The 19,973-nt window shown below is 48.7% G+C and overlaps 1 protein-coding gene across 1 annotated transcript; it reads left to right on the top strand.

Moving 5' to 3' along the window:
• Positions 1–817: 817 nt before the first annotated feature.
• Positions 818–19,548, top strand: Tctn2 (tectonic family member 2). The gene is made up of 18 exons (XM_070024869.1): positions 818–979; positions 1,065–1,172; positions 1,252–1,331; positions 2,837–3,029; positions 4,777–4,877; positions 6,433–6,629; positions 7,230–7,356; positions 9,999–10,143; positions 11,333–11,398; positions 12,449–12,583; positions 12,740–12,817; positions 13,086–13,166; positions 14,383–14,494; positions 16,313–16,419; positions 17,135–17,279; positions 18,746–18,871; positions 19,002–19,090; positions 19,316–19,548. The coding sequence occupies exons 1-18, from the start codon at positions 826–828 to the stop codon at positions 19,450–19,452; spliced, it is 2,181 nt and encodes a 726-aa protein (XP_069880970.1). The 5' UTR covers positions 818–825; the 3' UTR covers positions 19,453–19,548.
• Positions 19,549–19,973: the final 425 nt, after the last annotated feature.

The raw sequence follows: 19,973 nt of genomic DNA on the forward strand, positions 1-19,973 counted from the left end.
CTGAATAGGATTACAGGTGTGAGCCATTGTCACCCGGCTCTTCAAATTATCTTTTTTTTTTTTTTTTTTTGGGTGCCTGGGCACTGTCCCTCAGCTCTTCAGCTCAAGGCTAGCACTCTACCACTTGAGCCACCTTCCCAGCCCTCTTCGAGTTATTTATAGGGAAGGAAATTTGTGGAAGGCAGGAATAGGGCAGAAGTTGGATATTTAGAAATGTTTACTTTTCAGACATTTTATTTTCTAGACTTTAGAGTTGGCTATGCTGACTTAATTTGTAGACTTAATACCCTAAAGATAGATGGGGAACACCAAGTATTTAAATCTTGCCTCCTAGAAATGTTTCTTGAAGCTTTAGTCCTGGATACTGAGAATCACTACAGTCCTCTAGAAAGGAGTCGAGGTGCAGGGAAAAACTGAATGTCACTCACTTTTAACTATAGCAATCCGAGATTTGCAAGAGTAAGAAACAACCATTACAAGGCCATAACTTTCAGATTCTTCAGAATAAAATATGTATTGATCGATTAACGTTATTATTCTTAAGTTATGAAGTTATCTGTGTAGCCCGGCACAGTGGCTCCTGCCTGCAGTCCTAGCTGCTCGGGAGGCTGAGTTTCTACATTTTCTTGGCGACAAGGAAACCCGTTTCTCCTTCCTTTTACCTAGAAAGTACATCTGGAAAAACTGGGCTTGGGGGGCAGGGCCGAGGTGCTCTGGCCTTGGCCGGGGGCGGGCTTTCTTGCCTGCGGACCAATCGCGGCGCGCCGCTCCTCAGGTCGGATGCCGATTAGTGGTTGCCATGGCTGCGGGCGTTCGCTTGGCAAGATGGCGGCGGCAGGGCGGCGGCGCGGGCCGTGTGAGGCGCGTCGCGCCCGGGGCCCGCGCGCGGTTGAAGGCATGGGCTTCCCGCCGGCCTCCGCTCTCCTGCCGGGACTCCTGCTGCTGCTGGGCGCCCTGAGGCCGCTGAGGGGGGACCTGGGTGTGTGCGGCGGGGCGCGCGCGGGGCCGGGGCCGGGGCCGGGGCGGCCGCCGCTGACCCCGCCCGTCCGCTTCCTCCCGGCCAGTGTTCGTCCCCTCGGTCCTCCGGATGTCCAGCCCCGAGGTCAGCGCGTCCCTGGTCGGGGCCGGCGAGGAGGTGACGGTATCCCTGGCCGAGCTGCCGGCGGAGGCGGGTAAAGATTCCGCCCGGGGGGCGCAGGGCTCCGCGGGCCCCCGCACGCCCCGCACACCTGCCCGCCCGTCTCTCCCCAGGAGTGTGGCCACCCCCAGCGTGTGGCGAGCCGCGCGGGGACGCCGGGACCTGGAGCGTGGCCCTGACCCCCGGGGGCGCGGTAAGACCCTACGCCGAGGCCCCTGCCCAGGGCTCCTGCAGTCCTCCCTGTCTGTGCGACTGTCTGTCTGTCTGTCTGTCTCTGTCCGCCCGTCCGTCCGTCCGTCCGTCTATCTGCCCCGTGCTGGAGACTGACCCCAGACCTTGTGCACGAGGCAAGTGATTTGACGCTGTGGGTTCCATGTCCAGAACTATGGACTTGTGCCCTCCGTGTGACACCCATCCAGCCCTGGTTTCTTACTCTAGGGTCAGGGGGTCCTCGGATGCATTTCAAGGGGTCTGTGAAGGCTGTGAACTTGTGTGACGTTCTATGTATATTCTGTGGGGGTTTCTTTCCATCTGTTTTCTATTCTGTGGGATGTTTTTTCCATTTTTTTTGATTGTCATTATCAAGGTACAGAAGGATTACTGTTACTTGCCAGGTACAGAGGACATTTCTTTCTGGACGATGTAACCCCCCCCCCCTTCCCTTGCACTCTGTGTATTTTTTGATGAAAAGGTCACCAGCCTTAGTCAGATAATCAAATGGGCCTGGTACTAAAGAAAAGTGCTTTATAACCATGGGTCTTGTTCAGGTCTGAGCTTCTGTGTTGGAGAGATTGACTGTCCTCTGTGAATCAGTGCTCACTGAGTGCCTAGTACATGGGCAGGAACAGTACTGGAGATGGATGGAAGCAGATGCTAGCCTTTTTGTGCTGGTCTGGGGGCTTGAGCTCCAGATCTCATGCTCTTGCTTAGCTTTCTCTGGTCAAGGCTGGTGCTCTACTACTTGAGCCACATCTCCACTTCAGGCTTTTGAATGATTAATTGGAGATAAGAGTTTCAGGGCTGGGAAGGTGGCTCAGTGGTAGAGCACTTGCCTTGCATGCATGAGGCCTTGGGTTCAATTCCTCAGCACCACATAAACAAACAACAAAAAAAAAACAGAAGTGGCGCTGTGGCTCAAGTGGTAGAGCGCTAGCCTTGAGCTGAAGAGCAGAGGGACAGCGCCCAGGCCCAGAGTTCGGGTCCCATGACAAGACACCCCCCCTAATAAAAAAAAAAAAAGGTGCTCAACAAATTGAGCTCTGTATTGCACCTACACTTTGTGTTCTCTAAGGATCCACGTTCTTGCCTTTTATGTGAAAGCAGTAGGTTTGGGGATGGATTTGCAGAGGCTTATATCATGTTTGTATGCAGTTCTCCTTTTCTTAAAGAAATTAAGGATGGCCTATTATATTCCCTTCTAAGTGTAGATGGTGTTTGAGTCACTCTAAAAGCCCAGCAGTGAGCCATGGACAGGCGGCTTATGCCTATAATCCTAGCTACTCAGGAATCTGTGATCTGAGGATTGTGGTTTGAAGCCAACCCATCAGAAAGTCCAGGAGACTCTTATCTCCAATTAACAAGTGGTAGAGAAAAAAAAAAAAAAGCTAAGAGACAGCACCCAAACCCTGAGTTCATGTCCCTATACAAGTATAAAAAGTTTTAAAAAAAAAGTAAAAATCTAGCATGGTTTCCTTTCAGAATGTTCTGGAGGTGACTGTGCGCTTCAATGGCAGTCTGCAGTGCTCCTCGAATGAGACTGATGCCTTCGCCGAGATGCCGTGTCTGCTCCAGACCCTGCTGGTCTCTGCATCTCACAATTCCTCCTGCTTGGCACATCTCCTCATCCAGGTGGAGATGTATGCCAACTCTTCTCTTGCCCAAAATGCATCAGGCAAGTAAAGCCCATCAATACACTCGCGTCCAGCCTTATCTGTTTGTTCTCCATACACACCTGAAGTTTGTTAAGCATGCTTGTCCTCACTTTTGGCTATCTTCCCTTCCTAAATGCATCATTTTTTTTGGGGGGGGGGTCTGGTCATAGGGCCTGAACTCTTGGCCTGGGTGCTGTCTCTCAGCTCTTCAGCTCAAGGCTAGCGCTCTACCACTTGAGCCACAGCGCCACTTCTGGCTTTTTTTTTCTGCTTATGTGGTGCTGAGGAATCGAACCCAGGGCCTTAAGCAAGGTGAGCGCTCTACCATTGAGCCACCTTCCCAGCCCTAAATGCATCATTTTTTGACTAGCTTTCTTAAGTTTCCTCTGGGTACTGTTGCTGTATCTTTTGTATGCCTCTTTCAGTCCTTTTTGGGAAAGCACACTTGACTTTATTGGGAATGTCATGTATAAATAGCGTCAAGCATTTTATTTTATTTTTTTGTCAGTCTTGCAGCTTGAACTCAGGGCTTGGGCTCTGTCCCTGAACTCTTTTTGCTCAAGGCAAGAGCTCTACCACTTTGAGCCACCGCTCTACTTCCGGTTTTTGCGTGGTTAATTGGAGATAAGAGTCTCATGGGGACTTTTTTGTCCTTGGTGGCTTCCAACCACAATCCTCAGGTATCAGTCTCCTGAGTAGGTTTACAGGTGTGAGCTACTGGCATTGGCACTTTGGTTATTATGAGATGTTTGCTCTGACCCTAGGAACATATGGACAGATTTGCATCCAGTTGCCAAGAAATCCAGTTGCCAGAAACCAAAAAACAACATGAGAGGACAGATAGGAGGTGGGAGTGACTGGTAGCCCTGGCTGGTGGATGGCATGGAACATATAGAGAGAGATCAGATTTCTCTTGTTGTCACACACAGTAAACCCTGAAATGCCCTGCTGTGGGCATGGGCTTGCTTACACACCTTGTAACAGGCTTGCACAGGGACAGACAACTTGTTCCTGATCCATCTACCCTTGGGGGTCCTGCTATTTTTTTTTGTCAGTTGTAAGGTTTGTCAGTTGAGGGCGCTGTCCCTCAGCTCTTCAGCTCAAGGCTAGCACTACCACTTGAGCCACAGTGCCACTTTGGCTTGAGCCACCTTCCCAGCCCCCTGCTATGTTTTTGAGCTCTATAGAGTATGGGGTTTGACGCTCATTAGATGCTTCTAGCAGCCACCCTTGGAGTTGGTGGCGAGCAGAGCTGCTGTGTGGTTTCTAGCACCTCTTCAGACTACAAGGGCCAGTTTCTGTCCTTTCTCTGGTATAGCTATTCATTTTATCTGGCAAGTGATAGTGGGAAATTGAGAGGCATCGCCTTCCTAGAAGCTAAAGCACTGTGTGCCGATTCCTGCAAGAAAGGTCTCACAGAATTTGAGGTTGTTTTTTTTTTTTAATTTCTTGATGATAATATTTTCTTGGGAGGAACATTACTGGAGTTTGAACTTATGGTGTTGTGTCTTCTAGGCAGGTGCTCTACCACTTGAACCACACTTCCAGTGTGGCATTTCTGCTGGTTAATTGGAGATGAAATATCACAAATTTTTCTGCCCAGGCTGCCTTTGAACTTTGATGCTTTGATATATAACTTTGATATATAATATCAGACTTGAGTAGCTAAGATTACAAATATGTGCCTATATTTTGAATGTGCAGACGTGAAGATGTTTGGTCCGATTATTGCCTGGCTGAATGTTTTCTGCTGGGTGTATTTTTCAGAGAACATGGCTGTCATTCCGCACCAGGTGTATCAGCCCCTGGGTTCTTGTCCTTGCAACTTAGTGGCTGGGGCCTGTGACATTCGCTGCTGCTGTGACCAGGTAGGTTCCATCGTTGCGTGGGTCCACCACACGCTCTTCTCCACGCTGCCTTCACTTTGGGGCTGTTGTGAGCAGTGCTGCTGTGGAGTGTAGGTTTCTGGTGCATGCACGTTTCATTCTAAGGTGAAGTAGACTCCTTGCGCTGATGTTTCCCCTTCGGCTCTTCTCCAGCTGCCTTGTAAAGCATTTTACATCCCTGTCAGCAACGTCCATGGGCTATACTTTTTCCATATCTTTGCCAACACTTATCTGTCCTTTTTTTTTTTTTTTTTTAATGGTACTGGGATTTAATTAAGGGCCTCCAACTTGCTAGGCATGTGCTCTACCACTTGAGCCACGCCCCAGCCCCTGCCTGTTTTTTGATGATTGCCACTCTAGCAGGTGAGATGTGAGGTTTCATTGAGATTTCAGCTTCCACTTTAGCAGCACATACAGACATCCTTTCATGTACTGACGGGCTACTTGTAAGTCTTCATGGAGCAAAGTGCGGGCTCCTCACATGTCAGTGTTTATCACAGATATTCCTTATGGCCCTTATCAGATCCATGATGTGCAGAAGGCCGCTCCCTGCATCCTGGTCCACCTTCTTGTTGTCTATGAGGTCCACATGTTTCCTAATTTGATGAGATCTCATTTATCTAAGTTCTCTTCCGCTTGTGTTTCTGGGTTCATATCCAAGAAATTGTGGCTTAGTCCTTGGTCCCCTGCATATGTGTACACACACACACACACACACACACACACACACACACACACACACACACACACACACACACACACACACACACACACACACACACACACACACACACACACACACACACACACACACACACACACACACACACACACACACACACACACACACACTTCCTTTGTGCTAATACCAGGCACACACACACACACACACACACACACACACACACACACACTTTTTTTTTCAGTCCTGAGGCTTGAACTCAGGGCCTAGGCTCTATACCTGAGTCTTCTTTTTGTTCAAGGCTGGCGCTCAACTACTTAAGCCACAGCACCACGTCTGGCTTTTTCTGGATATGTGGTACTGAGGAATGGAATCCAGGGCTTCATGCATGCTAGGCAAGCACTCTACCACTAAGCCACATTTCAGCCCTTGACTTCATACTCTTTTTTTTTTTTTTTCTGGTTGTGGAACCTGAACTCTGGGCCTGGGCACTGTCCCTCAGCTCTTCAGCTCAAGGCCAGCGCCCTACCACTTAAGCCACAGCACCACTTCCAGCTTTTTCTGCTTATGTGGTGCTAAGGAATTGAACCCAGGGCCTCATGCATGCAAGGCAAGCACTCTACCACTGAGCCACCTTCCCAGCCCTCTATATTGATTTTTTTTTAGTGTGTCTGGTGCTTTATCCAGCTGATTCTCTTGAAGGCCTGAAGCATGTATGGAGCCTCATAGGGAACCGACTAAGGAAATGCTACAAGTGTTTAGGGCTTATACACACTTTTGGGGGGATAGGGGATTGCTGGGCTGCGCACTGCTGACTGGGACCACGTGTTCTCATCGACCTGTGCCTGCTTTCAGGAGTGCTCCAGCCAGCTTCGAGAGCTGTTCAGGATGTCCTGCTTCTCAGGAGTGTTCGGGGGAGATGTGAACCCTGTGTTCGATCAGCTATGCACTGTGGGGACCACCCACCCTGTTCCTGACTGGTTTCCTCTCCTGTGTGTGCAGTCCTCCCTGGCCAACTCACCCTACCTTGGCCACTTCTACCACGGGGCTACGTGAGTGCTGAGCCGCTGCTGGGAAGGGCCTCGTTCCCCACGCCACAGGCCCTGAATTTTGGACACGTTTTCCTCAGCATCTTAAAGAATTTTATTCTAGGTTTCAGTGTTTTGTTTTTTATTCCACTGTAGGGCTTGAACTCAGGGCCTAGGCTCTGTCCCTGAGCTCTTTTGCTCAAGGCTAGCACGCTAGTGGCATGAGGCCCCAGCACCCGGCTTCTTTTTTTTTAATGTTGGAAAGAATTGAGCCTCAGGAAATAAACTAATTGCAGCTAGAGCCAATAGCTCATGCCTGTAACCTTAACCACTCATGAGACTGAGAGCTGAGGATCAGGATTCAAAGCCAGCCCAGGCAGGAAAGTCTGTGAAACTTCTCTCTAATTAACCAGCAGAAAGCTAGAAGTAGAGGTGTAGCTTAAGTGACAAGAGCATTAGCTGAAGTTCAAGAATCTTAGTGAGTGCATGAGGCCCTGAATTCATGTTCTCTACATGTGTGCACATGCGCACATACACACACACACAGAGGAAGAAGTTGAAGGGAAGGGTCTCTGCAGATGATAGCTGGAGGCATTAGTGATGGTTTTTCTCATGGACCTGCAGTTCTCCTAGACAGGACCCAGACTTTGATGTCTACCTGGAGCCTGGCCTCAAAGACTCATCGGATCTGGGTTACAGACAGGGAGATCCAATCATGACCTCGAAGAAGACGTATTTCACTGTTCCGCAGGTAAGGACTGCCACTGTAACTTGCCAGCTCTTTTATTTTCCCCTTCCTGCTGTGAGTATAACACACCACACTCTTGGAAATTCTCCCTCGGTACTTGCTTATTTTTCCCCTGTGGATTTTCCAGGGACTTTGCTCCTAATTCTCAGAACGGACTTGTCTCTAAATTTCTATGGGAGCAATGATTAGTCTTCACTTCTGATAGTTAGGAGCCAATTTCTGTTAAGATAGAGAGATAGCATTTTATGTAACATTCTAGAATTTGGAATTTTAGAGTTACAAGTTTTATAGGAAACCTTATTTTTTTAAAGCCCAATGGTATTAGGAAATAAATATTTGTGAGAAAAAAACTTGAGACATTCCGGGCGCTGGTGGCTCACACCTATAATCCTAGCTTGTACTGAGGCTGAGATCTGAGGATCAATATTCAAGGCAGCCTGAGCAAGAGAGTCCATGAGACTCTTTTTTTTTGGTCCAGTTGTGGGGCCTGAACTCTGGGCCTGGGTGCTGTTCCTCAGCTCTTCAGCTCAAGGCTAGCGCTCTACCACTTGAGCCACAGGGCCACTTCCAGCTTTATTTGTTTTTGCTTATGTGGTACTGAGGAATCAAACCCAGGCTTTCAGGCATGCAAGGCAAGCGCTCTACCACTGAGCCACCTTCCCAGCCCCCGTGAGACTCTTTGTTTTTTTTTTTTTTTTTTTTTTTTTTGATTCTGGTCGTGGGGCCTGGGCGCTGTCCCTCAGCTCTTCAGCTCAAGGCTAGCGCTCTACCACTTGAGCCACAGCGCCACTTCTGGCTTTTTTCTTTTTGCTTATGTGGTGCTGAGGAATCGAACCCAGGGCCTTAGGCATGCAAGGCAAGTGCTCTACCACTGAGCCACCTTCCCAGCCCCAACCCCCATGAGACTCTTATCTCCAATTAATCACCAGAAAACTAGAAGTGGTGCTGTGGCTCACAGTGGTAGAACACTAGTCTTGATCAAAAGAGCTCAAGGACAGCACCTGGGCCTTGAGTTCAAGACCTACAACTGACCAAACCACTTCTCTTTGCTGTTCATGTGAATCCATTTTTTTTTTCTTTTTTGCCAGTCCTGGGGCTTGAACTGAGGGCCTGGGCACTGTTCCTGAGCATCTCTGTGCTCAAGGCTAGCACTCTACCACTTGAGCCACAGCACCACTTCTAGCTTTTTCTGTTTATGTGTTATTGAGGAATCAAACCCATGGCTTCATGCATGCTAGGCAAGCACTCTACCACTGAGCCACATTCCTAGCCTGAATCCTTTTTTTTGTTTTGTTTTGTTTTTTTGTTTTTTTGGGCTTGAACTCTGGGCTTGGGTGCTATCCCTCAGCTCTTCAGCTTGAGGTGAGCACTCTACCACTTGAGCCACAGCACCACTTCCAATTCTCTGGTAGTTGATTGGAGATAAGGATCTCATGGACTTTCCTGCTCGGGCTGGCTTTGAACCATGATCCTCAGATCTCAGCCTCCTGAGTAGCTAGAATTACAGGTGTGAGCCACCAGTGCCCAGCTCTGAATCCATTTTTATGGCATTAAAAGACATTGGAGCCAGGTACAGTGGCTCATATCTGTAATCTTAGGTGCTTGAGAGGGCAAGTTCAAGAGGATCACATTTTCAGGCTAGCTCCGTCAGAAAAGTTTGTGGAGACTACATCTCATTGCAAGACACTGGGCTTGCTGATGCACACCTATTATCCCAGTTATGGTAGGAACCCTAAAATAGGACTATCACAGTCTAGTGATATGGCAGAATGTAAGACGCTATCCCAGTGCAAGCTGGTCGCTGGTAGCTCATGTCTGTACTCCTAGCTACTCAGGAAGCTGAGCTCTGAGGATCCACAGTTCAAAGCCAGCCTGGGCAGGAAAGTCTGTGAGACTCTTATCTCCAGTTAACCCCCAGAAAACTGGAAGTGGTACTATGGCTTAAGTGGTAGAGTGCTCGCCTTGAGCTGAAGAGCTGAGGGACAGCACCCAGAGTTCAAGCCCCATGACTGACAAAACAACAACAACAATAACAACAACAACAAAACAGTGCAATCAAGGGGTGGAGGTGTGACTTATTAGTAGATCATCAACCAGTCAAGCTTCCGGCCTTGAATTCAAGGAAATACTGCCAAAACATCTCCCCAAAGGAAGACAAAATGAGGTAGCAGCTGGGATTGTAATTAGGGGTAGAGTGTGCACTCTAAGGTATGCAGAGCCCTGAGTTCAATTCTCAGCATCAAAAAAAATCTGGTTCTAATGAAGGAGAAAAATGAATAAAATGGTCATGTCTTCACAAAGCAAGTGGGACAGGGAAAGTCATGATCCTTGTTTTTATTCTTAAATTTATTCATTTTCTGTTTTGTTTTTGATTCAGGGTCTTGCTCTATAGATCAGGCCTGGAAACTGACTCTCTTCCCACCCCAGCCTCCCAAGTACTGGGATGCTAAGGCCTGAGCCCGCACAGCCGGCCTTTGGTGCTTATTAAATACTGCTGGGGGAGTGGCCTCAGCCCCGGTGCATCCAGAAGGTGGCTGGTGGATGGAGGAGATGTTGGCTAGCCTTTGTGGAACAGCAGCAGGCAGCCGCAGGGATTCGAAGAGGCGCTGCTGCCAGGGTGTGCTCAGTTTGTGTTTCTGGTATAGGTGTCCCTGGCGGGCCAGTGTCTGCGGGACGCCCCGGTGGCCTTCCTTCAGAACTTTGCTGCTGAATGTGCTACTAATTTGGAAGTGTACCAGGAGCCAGACAGCCAGACAGTGAATGTCGAGATAAAGAATGGGGTTCTGGGAGGTATGTAATATTTGCTTGAAGAAAGAACAGACTTGACTTGAATGTTAATATAAACTATGACATAAGTCACTTTTTTTTTTTGGTCGTGGGGCTTGAACTCCGGGCCTGGGCACTGTCCCTCAGCTCTTCAGCTCAAGGCAAGCACTCTACCACTTAAGCCACAGTACCACTTCTGGTTTTCTGGTGGTTCATTGGAGATAAGAGTCTCACAGACTTTCCAGACTTTCCTGTCCGGGCTGGCTTTCAGCTGAGATCCTTAGATCTCAGCCTCCTGAGTAGCTAGGATTATAGGTGTGAGCCACCAGCGCCCAGCTTAAATATCTTTTTTTTTTTTTCGTGGGGGCAGAACTCTGGGCCTAGGCACTGTCCCTCAGCTTTTCAGCTCAAGGCTAGCACTCTACCACTTGAGCCACAGTGTCACTTCCAGCTTTTTTCTGCTTATGTGGTGCTGGGGAATCGAACCCAGGGCCTCATGCATGCAAGGCAAGCACTCTACCACTGAGCCACCTTCCCAGCCCTTTTTTTTTTGGTTTTATCCTTGAGCTTTTTGGCTCCAGGCTGGCACTTTGCCCCTTCCACTTTCAGCTTTTTGGTGGTTAATTGGAGATAAGAGTTTTACAGATGTTTCAGCTTGGGCTGGCTTCCAACTGGAATCCTTAGATCTCATTTTCCTGAGTAGCTAGGATTATAGGTGTGAGCCACCAGCATTTGGCTCTACAAATCAACTATTGGAAAATAATAGCATTTTTGTTTGGAGAAGAGCAGAGCACATTTGGTGTGTTGCTCTCCCCCAAGAACTTTTTTTTTTGGCCAGTTCTGGGGCTTTGAACTCAGGGCCTGGGCTCTGTCCCTGAGCTGCTTTTGCTAGCACTCTACCACTTGAGCTACAGCGCCACTTCCAGCTTTTTCTGTGTATGTGGTACTGAGGAGTTGAACCCAGGGCTTCATGCTTGCTAGGCAAGCTCTCTACTACTGAGCCACATTCCTAGCCCCACCTACAAGCTTTTATGTCAGTTATGAGTGACGCTTGGAGAGGAGGGGCTCAGCTGTGGCACCGAGTGTGGACAGCTGTGGCCGGCTTGCAGGGTAGGCATGATACCCACTCTGCTCGCTCAGCTTTGCTTTGAGTACCGAGACATGCTGGCGTTAACTGTGAGTGCCGTGGGAGTTCACCTGGGTCCCTTTTCAGGCACAGTCACCCCAACCGTGATCTATGAGGAAGCCACTGGCCTGGATACATTCATCACTAGCACAGGTAAGCAGCGCCCCCTTCATGTCAACTGTCACATAGTCCCTGTGTGAAGCACTACATTGTGCGGGCTGACCTTGAACTCCTGCACTCGTGATCCTGCGAAGAAGCTGGGTGCACAGGCATGCGCCACCTTGCCCTGCTTAAAATACACCTTTTTTTTTTTGGTCGGTTGTGAGGCCTAAACTCTGGGCCTGGGCGCTGTCCCTCAGCTCTTCAGCTCAAGGCTAGTGCTCTACCACTTGAGCCACAGTGCCACTTCCAACTTTTTTTTGTTTATATTGTGCTGAGGAATCAAACCCAGGGCCTCATGCATGCAAGGCAAGCACTCTACCACTGAGCCACCTTCGCAGACTTAAATACATTTTTAAGAAGCATTTAGAGCAGTCCCTCGGGTCGGGAAGGCTCCCAGCAGCACTTCATGTATGCTGTGTTCTGTTTGCCTCAGCACCTCCATGACCTGGGCTGTGCCATCAGGGCCTGAATCTAGAGAGGGGCCAGCGTCCTTTGTAGCCTCCAGCTCCAGGAGCCTTTTCTTGAGTGCTTGTCAGGGAGGTGAAGGTTTCTGGGCATTATCATTTCTTGCTTTACTTGGTAATTAAACTTTGTAGTGGTGATGCACCAAGTAAGTTGTATGGCATGTCTGCCGTCACCCTGGACTCCTGTGTTTTCTACAGTGGGGGAGTTTCTGTTTTCCTTTTCAATGTGCTGTAGATATACACCCCACCCATGACTATATCAGACTTTAGAAGCATTCCCCACAGCTCTCCAGAGCCAGATCGCAGCCTGCGTGTGCGCATGGAACTGACATGGAGAACCTTCCACGTGGTGCCCATTTCCTCAGCTGTGTGTCATGTGGCTGCCATGAGTGGGCGCTGGGTACAGAGTGGAAGGAAAGGGACTAAGGGTGACGCAGGGTGCCACCAGGCGGTAGAGGAGAAGGTGGGAAAGCTGACCTGGGGGGCCCAGGGAAGCTCCTGCTGTGTTAGGTATCTGAGGAATAGACTTAAGTCCCAAGAAAAGCCTTAACTTCTGAGTGAGTTCTCTTATTTTCAGAATCATTTTTAAGCAGTGGCTCAGCCCCAAGAAATGTGCATGTGGAAGAGCATTACACTTTCAGATGGTACAACAACACCATCAGTGAAATCCGTGTCCGCATCCTACGGGCAGAAATCCACGCCCACCAGAAAGGTACTGATGAAATGTAGCAGCAACTCTTCCAGTTCAGAGAACTTTTTCCCCTTTCTGGATTCTTCATAATTAAGCTGGGTACCAGGGCTCACGCCTGTAATCCAAGCTACTCAAGATACTCAAAATGCACCTGACTCTACTTTGATTTATTTCTAGGGATAATGACGCAGAGATTTACTGTGAAGTTCTTAAGCCATGATAGCAGTAATGAAAAGGAATCGTCTGGCAATCCAGGTAAGACACACCCAGAAGTGTCCATCCTGCAGAGAGACTGTGCGCACTCCTAGGCAGGGCCCCGTCTTATCAGATTCCATTTCTGAACTGTATTTTTAATCACATGAATGTCCTGGTCTGTGAAAAATGAAAGGGGCTGAGTGGAGGTTGCCACCTTCTCTCCAGGGCAGTGTATGGAACTCTGGTGCCTGTTCCTTCATTCTCACTGCCTCTTTTGTGCATCGACAATGGCAGGAAATGAGAATCCTCCCTCACTGTGTTTGTCCAGGTTACCAGCGTGGCAAGCCTCTGCGAGTCCTCAATACCAACAGGGAGAACAACGTCACAGCTTTACATCTCTGGCGCTCAGGTACGCTGACTCGGTCCTGTGATTAGCCCCTGAGTAAGCTAGGGTTGCAAATGTTCTCTTGTCAGGTACTGGTAGCTCACACCTGTAATTCTGGCTATTCAGGAGGCTGAGATCTAAAGATCGTGGTTTGAAGCCAACTCTGGGCAAGAAAGTCTGTGAAACTCTTTAGCTCCAATTAATCAGCAAAAAGCTGGAAGTGGAGGTGAGCCTCTAGTGGTAGAGCACCAGCCTTGAGCAAAAAAATGCAAGGCAAAGAACAAGACCCTGAGTTCAAGCCCTTGCCCGCGTGCACGCACGCACGTGCACACACACACACACAGAAACATTTTCCTATTTCAGTCTACTAATGTAATGGATCAGTGTGAAGACAGTTGGGTGGTGAGCAGGGCTTTTTCTTTCTGTGAGGAATATTGGCATTGCTGGCAGCTGCAGTGCTGGTTGTTCATGAGAGTCAAGTAGCCAAGGAGATTGGATGGGGTCAGAGAGAACTGTGAGTCATTGTGATCACCCACAGCAGCCAGGGCATGCACTTGTGTGTTCCCAAAAACTACTGATGGCGCCAGACTGAAGTTCTGATGCCCAGAGGCCACCATTCAGTTTGGAAACTGTTAGAGTCACAGTAATCTCAGTTTTTTTTTTTTTTGGGGGGGGTCCGGTTGTGGGGCTTGAACTCTGGGCCTGGGCGCTATCCCTCAGCTCTTCAGCTCAAGGCTAGCGCTCTACCACTTGAGCCACAGTGCCACTTCTGGCTTTTTTCTTTTTGCTTATGTAATGCTGAGGAATCGAACCCAGGGCCTCATTGCATGCAAGGCAAGCGCTCTACCATTGAGCCACCTTCCCAGCCCCCCCCCCTTTTTTTTTGCCAGTCCTAGGGCTTGAACTCAGGGCCTGGGCTCTGTCCCTGAGTTTCTCTGTACTCAAAGCTAGCACTCTACCACTTGAGCCCCAGCACCACCTCTGACTTTTTCTGAGTAGTTTATTGGAGATAAGAGTCTCATGGGCTTTCCTAGTTGGGCTGGCTTTGAACCTAGATCCTCAGATCTCAGCTCCCTGAGTAGCTAGGATTATAGGATGAGCCACCAGCGCCTGGCAATAAAGCCATTAAAAAAAAAAAAAACTGGAAACTATTTGTAACTTACTGATTTCTCTGTTTTTCCGGAAAAAACTTTGGAGGAAGATTTTAATTTTATTTAGGAAAACCTGTTTTCTCTGACAGCTGGACGGGGCCTGTGCACATCAGCAGCTCTAGCTCCCATTTTATTTGGAGAAGATGTCCTGTCCGGGTGTCTTTTAGAAGTTTCGATACAGGAAAACTGTACTCAGCTCAGGTGAGCTTTTCTTTTTTCTGTGATCCCAGCAATGACTGGAGCCTAACGTAGATGGATTGTGGACCAGGAGTATATTCAGGTGGGAAGCACGACCCTAGCCTACAAAGCAAATTGTAACAAATCCTCTATATTTCAATCTCCTGAGCAGCTGGCACTCAGCTATTCTGAGTGTTGGTTTGTTTGTTTGTTTTGTTTTTGGTGCTGGCACCCGGGCTTGGACACTGTCTACTGGAGTCCATCTGAGGAAGTTTTTTTTTTTTTTTTTGGTTGGTTGTGGGGCCTGAACTCTGGGCCTGGGCACTGTCCCTCAGCTCTTCAGCTCAAGGCTAGCGCTCTACCACTTGAGCCACAGTGCCACTTCCGGCTTTTTCCGCTATGGGTGCTGAGGAATTGGACCCAGGGCCTCATGCATGCAAGGCAAGCACTCTACCACTGAGCTACCTTCCCAGCCCCCACCTGAGCTTCTCTTGCTAAAGGCTAGCACTCTACTACTTGCCATAGCTACACTTCCAGTTTTCTGGTGGTTAATTGGAGATAAGAATCTCAGGCTGTGGCTGGGAAGGTGGCTCAGTGGTAGAGCGCTTGCCTTGCATGCCCGAGGCCCTGGATTCGATTCCTCAGCACCACATAAGCAAAAAGAAAAAAGCTGGAAGTGGCGCTGTGGATCAAGTGGTAGAGTGCTAGCCTTGAGCTGAAGAGCTGAGGGACAGTGCCCAGGTCCAGAGTTCAGGCCCCACAACCGGACCCAAGAAAAAAAAAAAAACCAATAAACCACCAGAACATTGGAAGTGGTGTTGTGGCTCAAGTGGTAGAGCGCTAGCCTTGAGCTGAAGATCTGAGGGACAGCACCCAAACCCAGAGTTCAAGCTCCACGACCAACAACAACAACAAAAAGTCTCACAGACTTTCTTTCCTGTTTAGGCTGGCTTTGAACTGTGATCCTCAGATCTCAGCATCCTGAGTAGCTAGGATGACAGGCATGAGCCACCGGTTCTCTACTGGGCTGAGTTCCCAGGGATTATTACTCATATGGGGCAAGGTCAGAGGAATTGTTCTTCCACCATACGCTATAGTTTAAGGGGGAGAGAGATAACTGTAAAAGTTACCCATCTTCAGGCCTAATGCACTCCTTGTTGCTACGCTACCTGTCCTTATTGTAGCTTCCTTGCGGAAGTGCTCAGTGCCAAGTCTTAACTTAATCTGCACTCAATTTTATAGTTCCAAGTTCTGTCTAGATATTTGCATTCCTTTTACTATTGGGTCACTCCAGCTCATGAACTTAACCTTGATGACTTGGTAAGTAACCTGACCTCCTCACTCCCGAGTTTTGTGATATGTAGAGGAGTCTGGGAAGCACACAGCACCCATGGAAGTTGCCAGCACTCAAGCCTAAAATCAAAGGTTGCTGTGCTGTGTCAGGTACATAACGCAGGCAGCGTAGGGCCAGCCTGGGAGGCTGCTCACGTGATGTGGGGCTCGGAGCCAAGGCCTAGCAGAAAGGGTTTCTGGACAGAGCGTGCTGACCGTGACTTAAAAATGCCTTCCTGCCGGGCGCCGGTGGCTCACGCCTGTAATCCTAGCTACTCAGGAGGCTGAGATCTGAGGATCACGGTTCAAAGCCAGCCCGGGCAGGAGAGACCGTGAGACTCCTATCTCCAATAAACCACTAGAAAACCGGAAGTGGCGCTGTAGCTCAAGTGGTAGAGCGCTCGCCTTGAGCTGAAGAGCTGAGGGACAGCGCCCAGGCCCAGAGTTCAAGCCCCACGACCGCCAAAAAAAAAAAAAAAAAAAAAAAAAAAATGCCTTCCTTTCTTTCAGGGAGGATGTTGTTGAAAGACTTGAATCACTAATACAAGCAACTCACATCGCTGTGAGAGGGAACTCTGATTACAGCGACCTGAGCGACGGCTGGCTGGACATCATGCGTAAGTGTGAAGCACCTGATTTGTCCCATGCCCGTTGCCTACCGTGGGGCTGGGGGCTGGATGTGGAGGTCTTTTGTCTTTTTGGCTTCATGCCCATTTGCGTAGGGGTCACCTCTCCAGGCAGAAGGGCTTCATATCCGTCCCCCCTCTTCTTCATGTCTTTAGGTTTTTAGGAGGAAATGACATTGCAGTGGTGCAGTTGTTTGATGAGCCAGCCATGTTAACAGAACCCAGAAGACTTAGGCTTAGGGTTTGCAGTGCTCCTCTGTTTACACCACAGCTTTGGGATGGCAGGACATGGGCATTTGAGAAGGTGTTAGGAAATGATGTAATTGAGAACGCCCTGTAAGTGAAAGACGCCGGATGGATGTGACTGCACACCATGTGGCTCCAGCCTCAGCAGCACATGAGACAGAAAGCCTGGGGTGGCTATCCGGAAGTGGGGAGTGGCTGCTGCATACACAGCAAGGGAACGCTGTGTAAACACAAGTTTGGCTAATTAGCACCTCTGTACACTGCCAAGGGTGGCAGAGTTGTGGAGTGACAGAGCCCATTATAGATGAGAGCCTCAGGTGTGCAACTGCTATCGAATATTATTGTCCTGTGTGTGTGTGCCAGCACTGGGACTTAAACTCAGAGCCTTGTGTTATGCCTGACAGTGTAAGAAAGCCGGTATTAAACATTCTTTCAAGAAAGCACAACTTATATTTCCTAGGTGTGGATGCCCCTGTCGCACCTGTAAACAGCACAAGCGGCGCATGCCTGGATGTTCCCACCCAGCTCTCCATCCGGGTCCTGGTGGCTGATGCGGGTGCTGTGCAAGGGCTGATTCAGCAGGAGGTGGTGGGCGTTGAGACCAGGTGTGCTCCTCATCTCAGTGAGGGGCGTCGGGAACAGGTCACACTCAGCCAGATTGCGGCCTGTAGTGATAAGAGTCAGTGACAGCTGCATTTATTTATACACTTATTTCATTTTTTAGTTTCATTTTTTTGTTGGTCTTAGGGCTTGAACTCAGGGCCTGGGCGCCATCCCTGAGTTTTTCTGCTCAGGGCTAGTGCTCTACTACTTGAGCCACAGCACCACTTCTGGTTTTATGGTGGTTCATTGGAGATAAGAGTCTCATGGACTTTCCTGCCCAGGCTGGCTTTGAACTGCAGTCCTCAAATTTCAGCCTCCTGAGTAGCTAGGATTACAAGTGTGAACTACATGCTCCCAGCTCAGCTATGTTAATACTGGAAACCCATTCCGGCCCACCAGCACTCGGGCAGCCCTGGGTAAGATGGGTAAGAGGTGACTGGATATGGAGTATATTTTGGTTCTTCGAATGTGACTGGTGTGCTGGTGGTTAGAGCACCAGTTGTAGGGACTTTGGTGGCAAATCAGCAGGTTCAGGTGTGGAAGTGCCTGTCGCTTGGGCAGTTTCTGTGTGTCTCCTGCACTGCAGTGGTGATGACTTGGTTAGCCACGGGGTCCTGCTAAATGAAACGAATGTGTTCAAGGCTGGACAAGCCACATACGATGCATTCATGGCTCATGATTTCTCCGTGGTCAGGAGCTTTCTGTCTTAGTCATCTCTTGGCTCCTCTTTGCTCTGCTTGGCTCCATTGTCAGGTAAATCACCTCAAGAGATGGAAAGACAAGGCTGACAATATCCCAATTATGGCAATTTAGCCAAATCCAGTGGAATGGGAAGCTGCTTCCTCAAAAAAGATCAGGACAGAGTTTGATTGGTTCAGTTTGGATCATGTATTCCTTGCTGAACCAATCACTGTGGCTGGGGCAACAGACAGCTCTGATTGTCCAGGCTCAGAGGATGGACTATTTACCCTAGATTCAGGCCTGGGCTAGAGCTGAGAATGGGGAGTAGTAGTTTCCCAAGGAAAAGCAGGGGTGCAGTTATTAGAAAAGAAGGGGAGCTAAGGAGGCAGACTACTTCATAGTGCTGTTCTGGTTTTGGTGCTGCTGGGAATGGAATCCAGGGCCCAGCACAGGTGAGGCAGCCTCTGTCACTGAGCCAGGTCAGCCTCTAGCACTGCTTTGAGGCCTTTAGGGGATGGGAACAGGCCTCCTTAGCTCTGGGCTCAGATTGCAGCCTGCCCTCAATGTAGGGTTGGCTGCAGTTCTTATTGTACAATGTGAGACACACAAGTGTCCTTGAAAAGCCAGGTATTCTGCAACAGCTGGTCTTTATAGCTGCAAGACAGGTTTGTGAGGGTCCATTACATTTGTCTATCTCCTGTGTCCTCATCTATGGTACAATGGTTGCTGCCTGTCCTGAGCAGACTAGAAATGAATGGTGGCTTGGTTACTGTATCTTTCCTCCTAGGTTCTCCACAGTGAACTGGCAGTACCAATGTGGACTTACCTGCGAGGACAGGGCAGGCCTGCTCCCCATCAGTGCAGCAGTGCAGTTCATTCAAATACCTGCACAGCTGCCCCGCCCTCTGACGAGGTAATTCAGTGACCCACCTAATTGACACAGGAAATGGAAAAACCTATGTTTAAAAGGAGGAAGCTTTTCCTCTAGTCAAGCTTTGATGCTTTCACTTGCAGTTGTTGAAATCTTGCACAATGTTTTGCAGATTCCAGATCAATTTTACAGAGTATGACTGTAATAGAAACGATGTGTGCTGGCCACAACTTCTGTATCCACTGACCCAGTATTATCAAGGTAAGGGAAAACTTCTGCAGTGTTAACCAGGTCTTTTATGCAGTTAAAAACAGTCTAAAGTAACGTGTAAATGTCAAGGAAAGCTGAAAATGTATAGAAAAATATAACAAAAAAATGTCCTAATCCCAAGGTCCTTAGAAATGGTCACAGTGAATGGTGTGGGTTATTTCTGTACAACTTTGGAAAAATCCAGAGCATCATTACTAGTCTTTGGCTGTCTTGCAGGGGAGCCGCATTCCCAGCGCGTGGCCAAGGGCTTAATGTTGGCCTGGTTCCTCCTGCTTGCAGTGCTACTCAGCAAGCCTTGGGCCAGAATGTGCCGGCTTGGTGCTCTGTGGCCCTCTGCCTACAAGTCCTGCTGATACCCCGGACCTGTGTGGTAGTGGCTTCTGTGGTCATCCATACCTCCCTGGGACATCTTAATAAACAAAATATCTTTTGTAGAAAATTCTTAACAAGTGTTCTGTGAATTTAATTCATTTCTGTTATCTTGATGTTCAAAACAATGTGTAAATCACTGAGAGATTTAGCTCATCATAAATGACTAAAGTCTCCATGCCTTACTTACACCAGAGTTAACGTTTTTTTTGTTTTTGTTTTTGTTTTTTGCTAGCCCTTGGAGCTTGAATTCTGGGCCTGGGTGCTGTCTCTGAGCTTCTTTGTGCTTAAGGGGTAGTGCTCTATACTCAAGCCACAGTGCAACTTCTGGGTTTTTCTAAGTAGTTAATTGGAGGTGAGAGTCTCTCACAGACTTTTCTGCATGATCTGACTTCGTCAGATCCCAGCCTCCTGAGTACCTAGGATTACAGGGGTGAGCCACCGGCTCTGGGCTTCATATGAGTTTTGCACATCTCCTTAAACTTAATTTTTTTTTGTTTTGTTG

The sequence above is a fragment of the Dipodomys merriami genome, unplaced genomic scaffold (genome assembly GCF_024711535.1).
Source record: "Dipodomys merriami isolate MVZ:Mamm:240054 unplaced genomic scaffold, mDipMer1.0.p SCAF_163, whole genome shotgun sequence".
In the NCBI taxonomy this organism is placed as follows: domain Eukaryota; kingdom Metazoa; phylum Chordata; class Mammalia; order Rodentia; family Heteromyidae; genus Dipodomys; species Dipodomys merriami.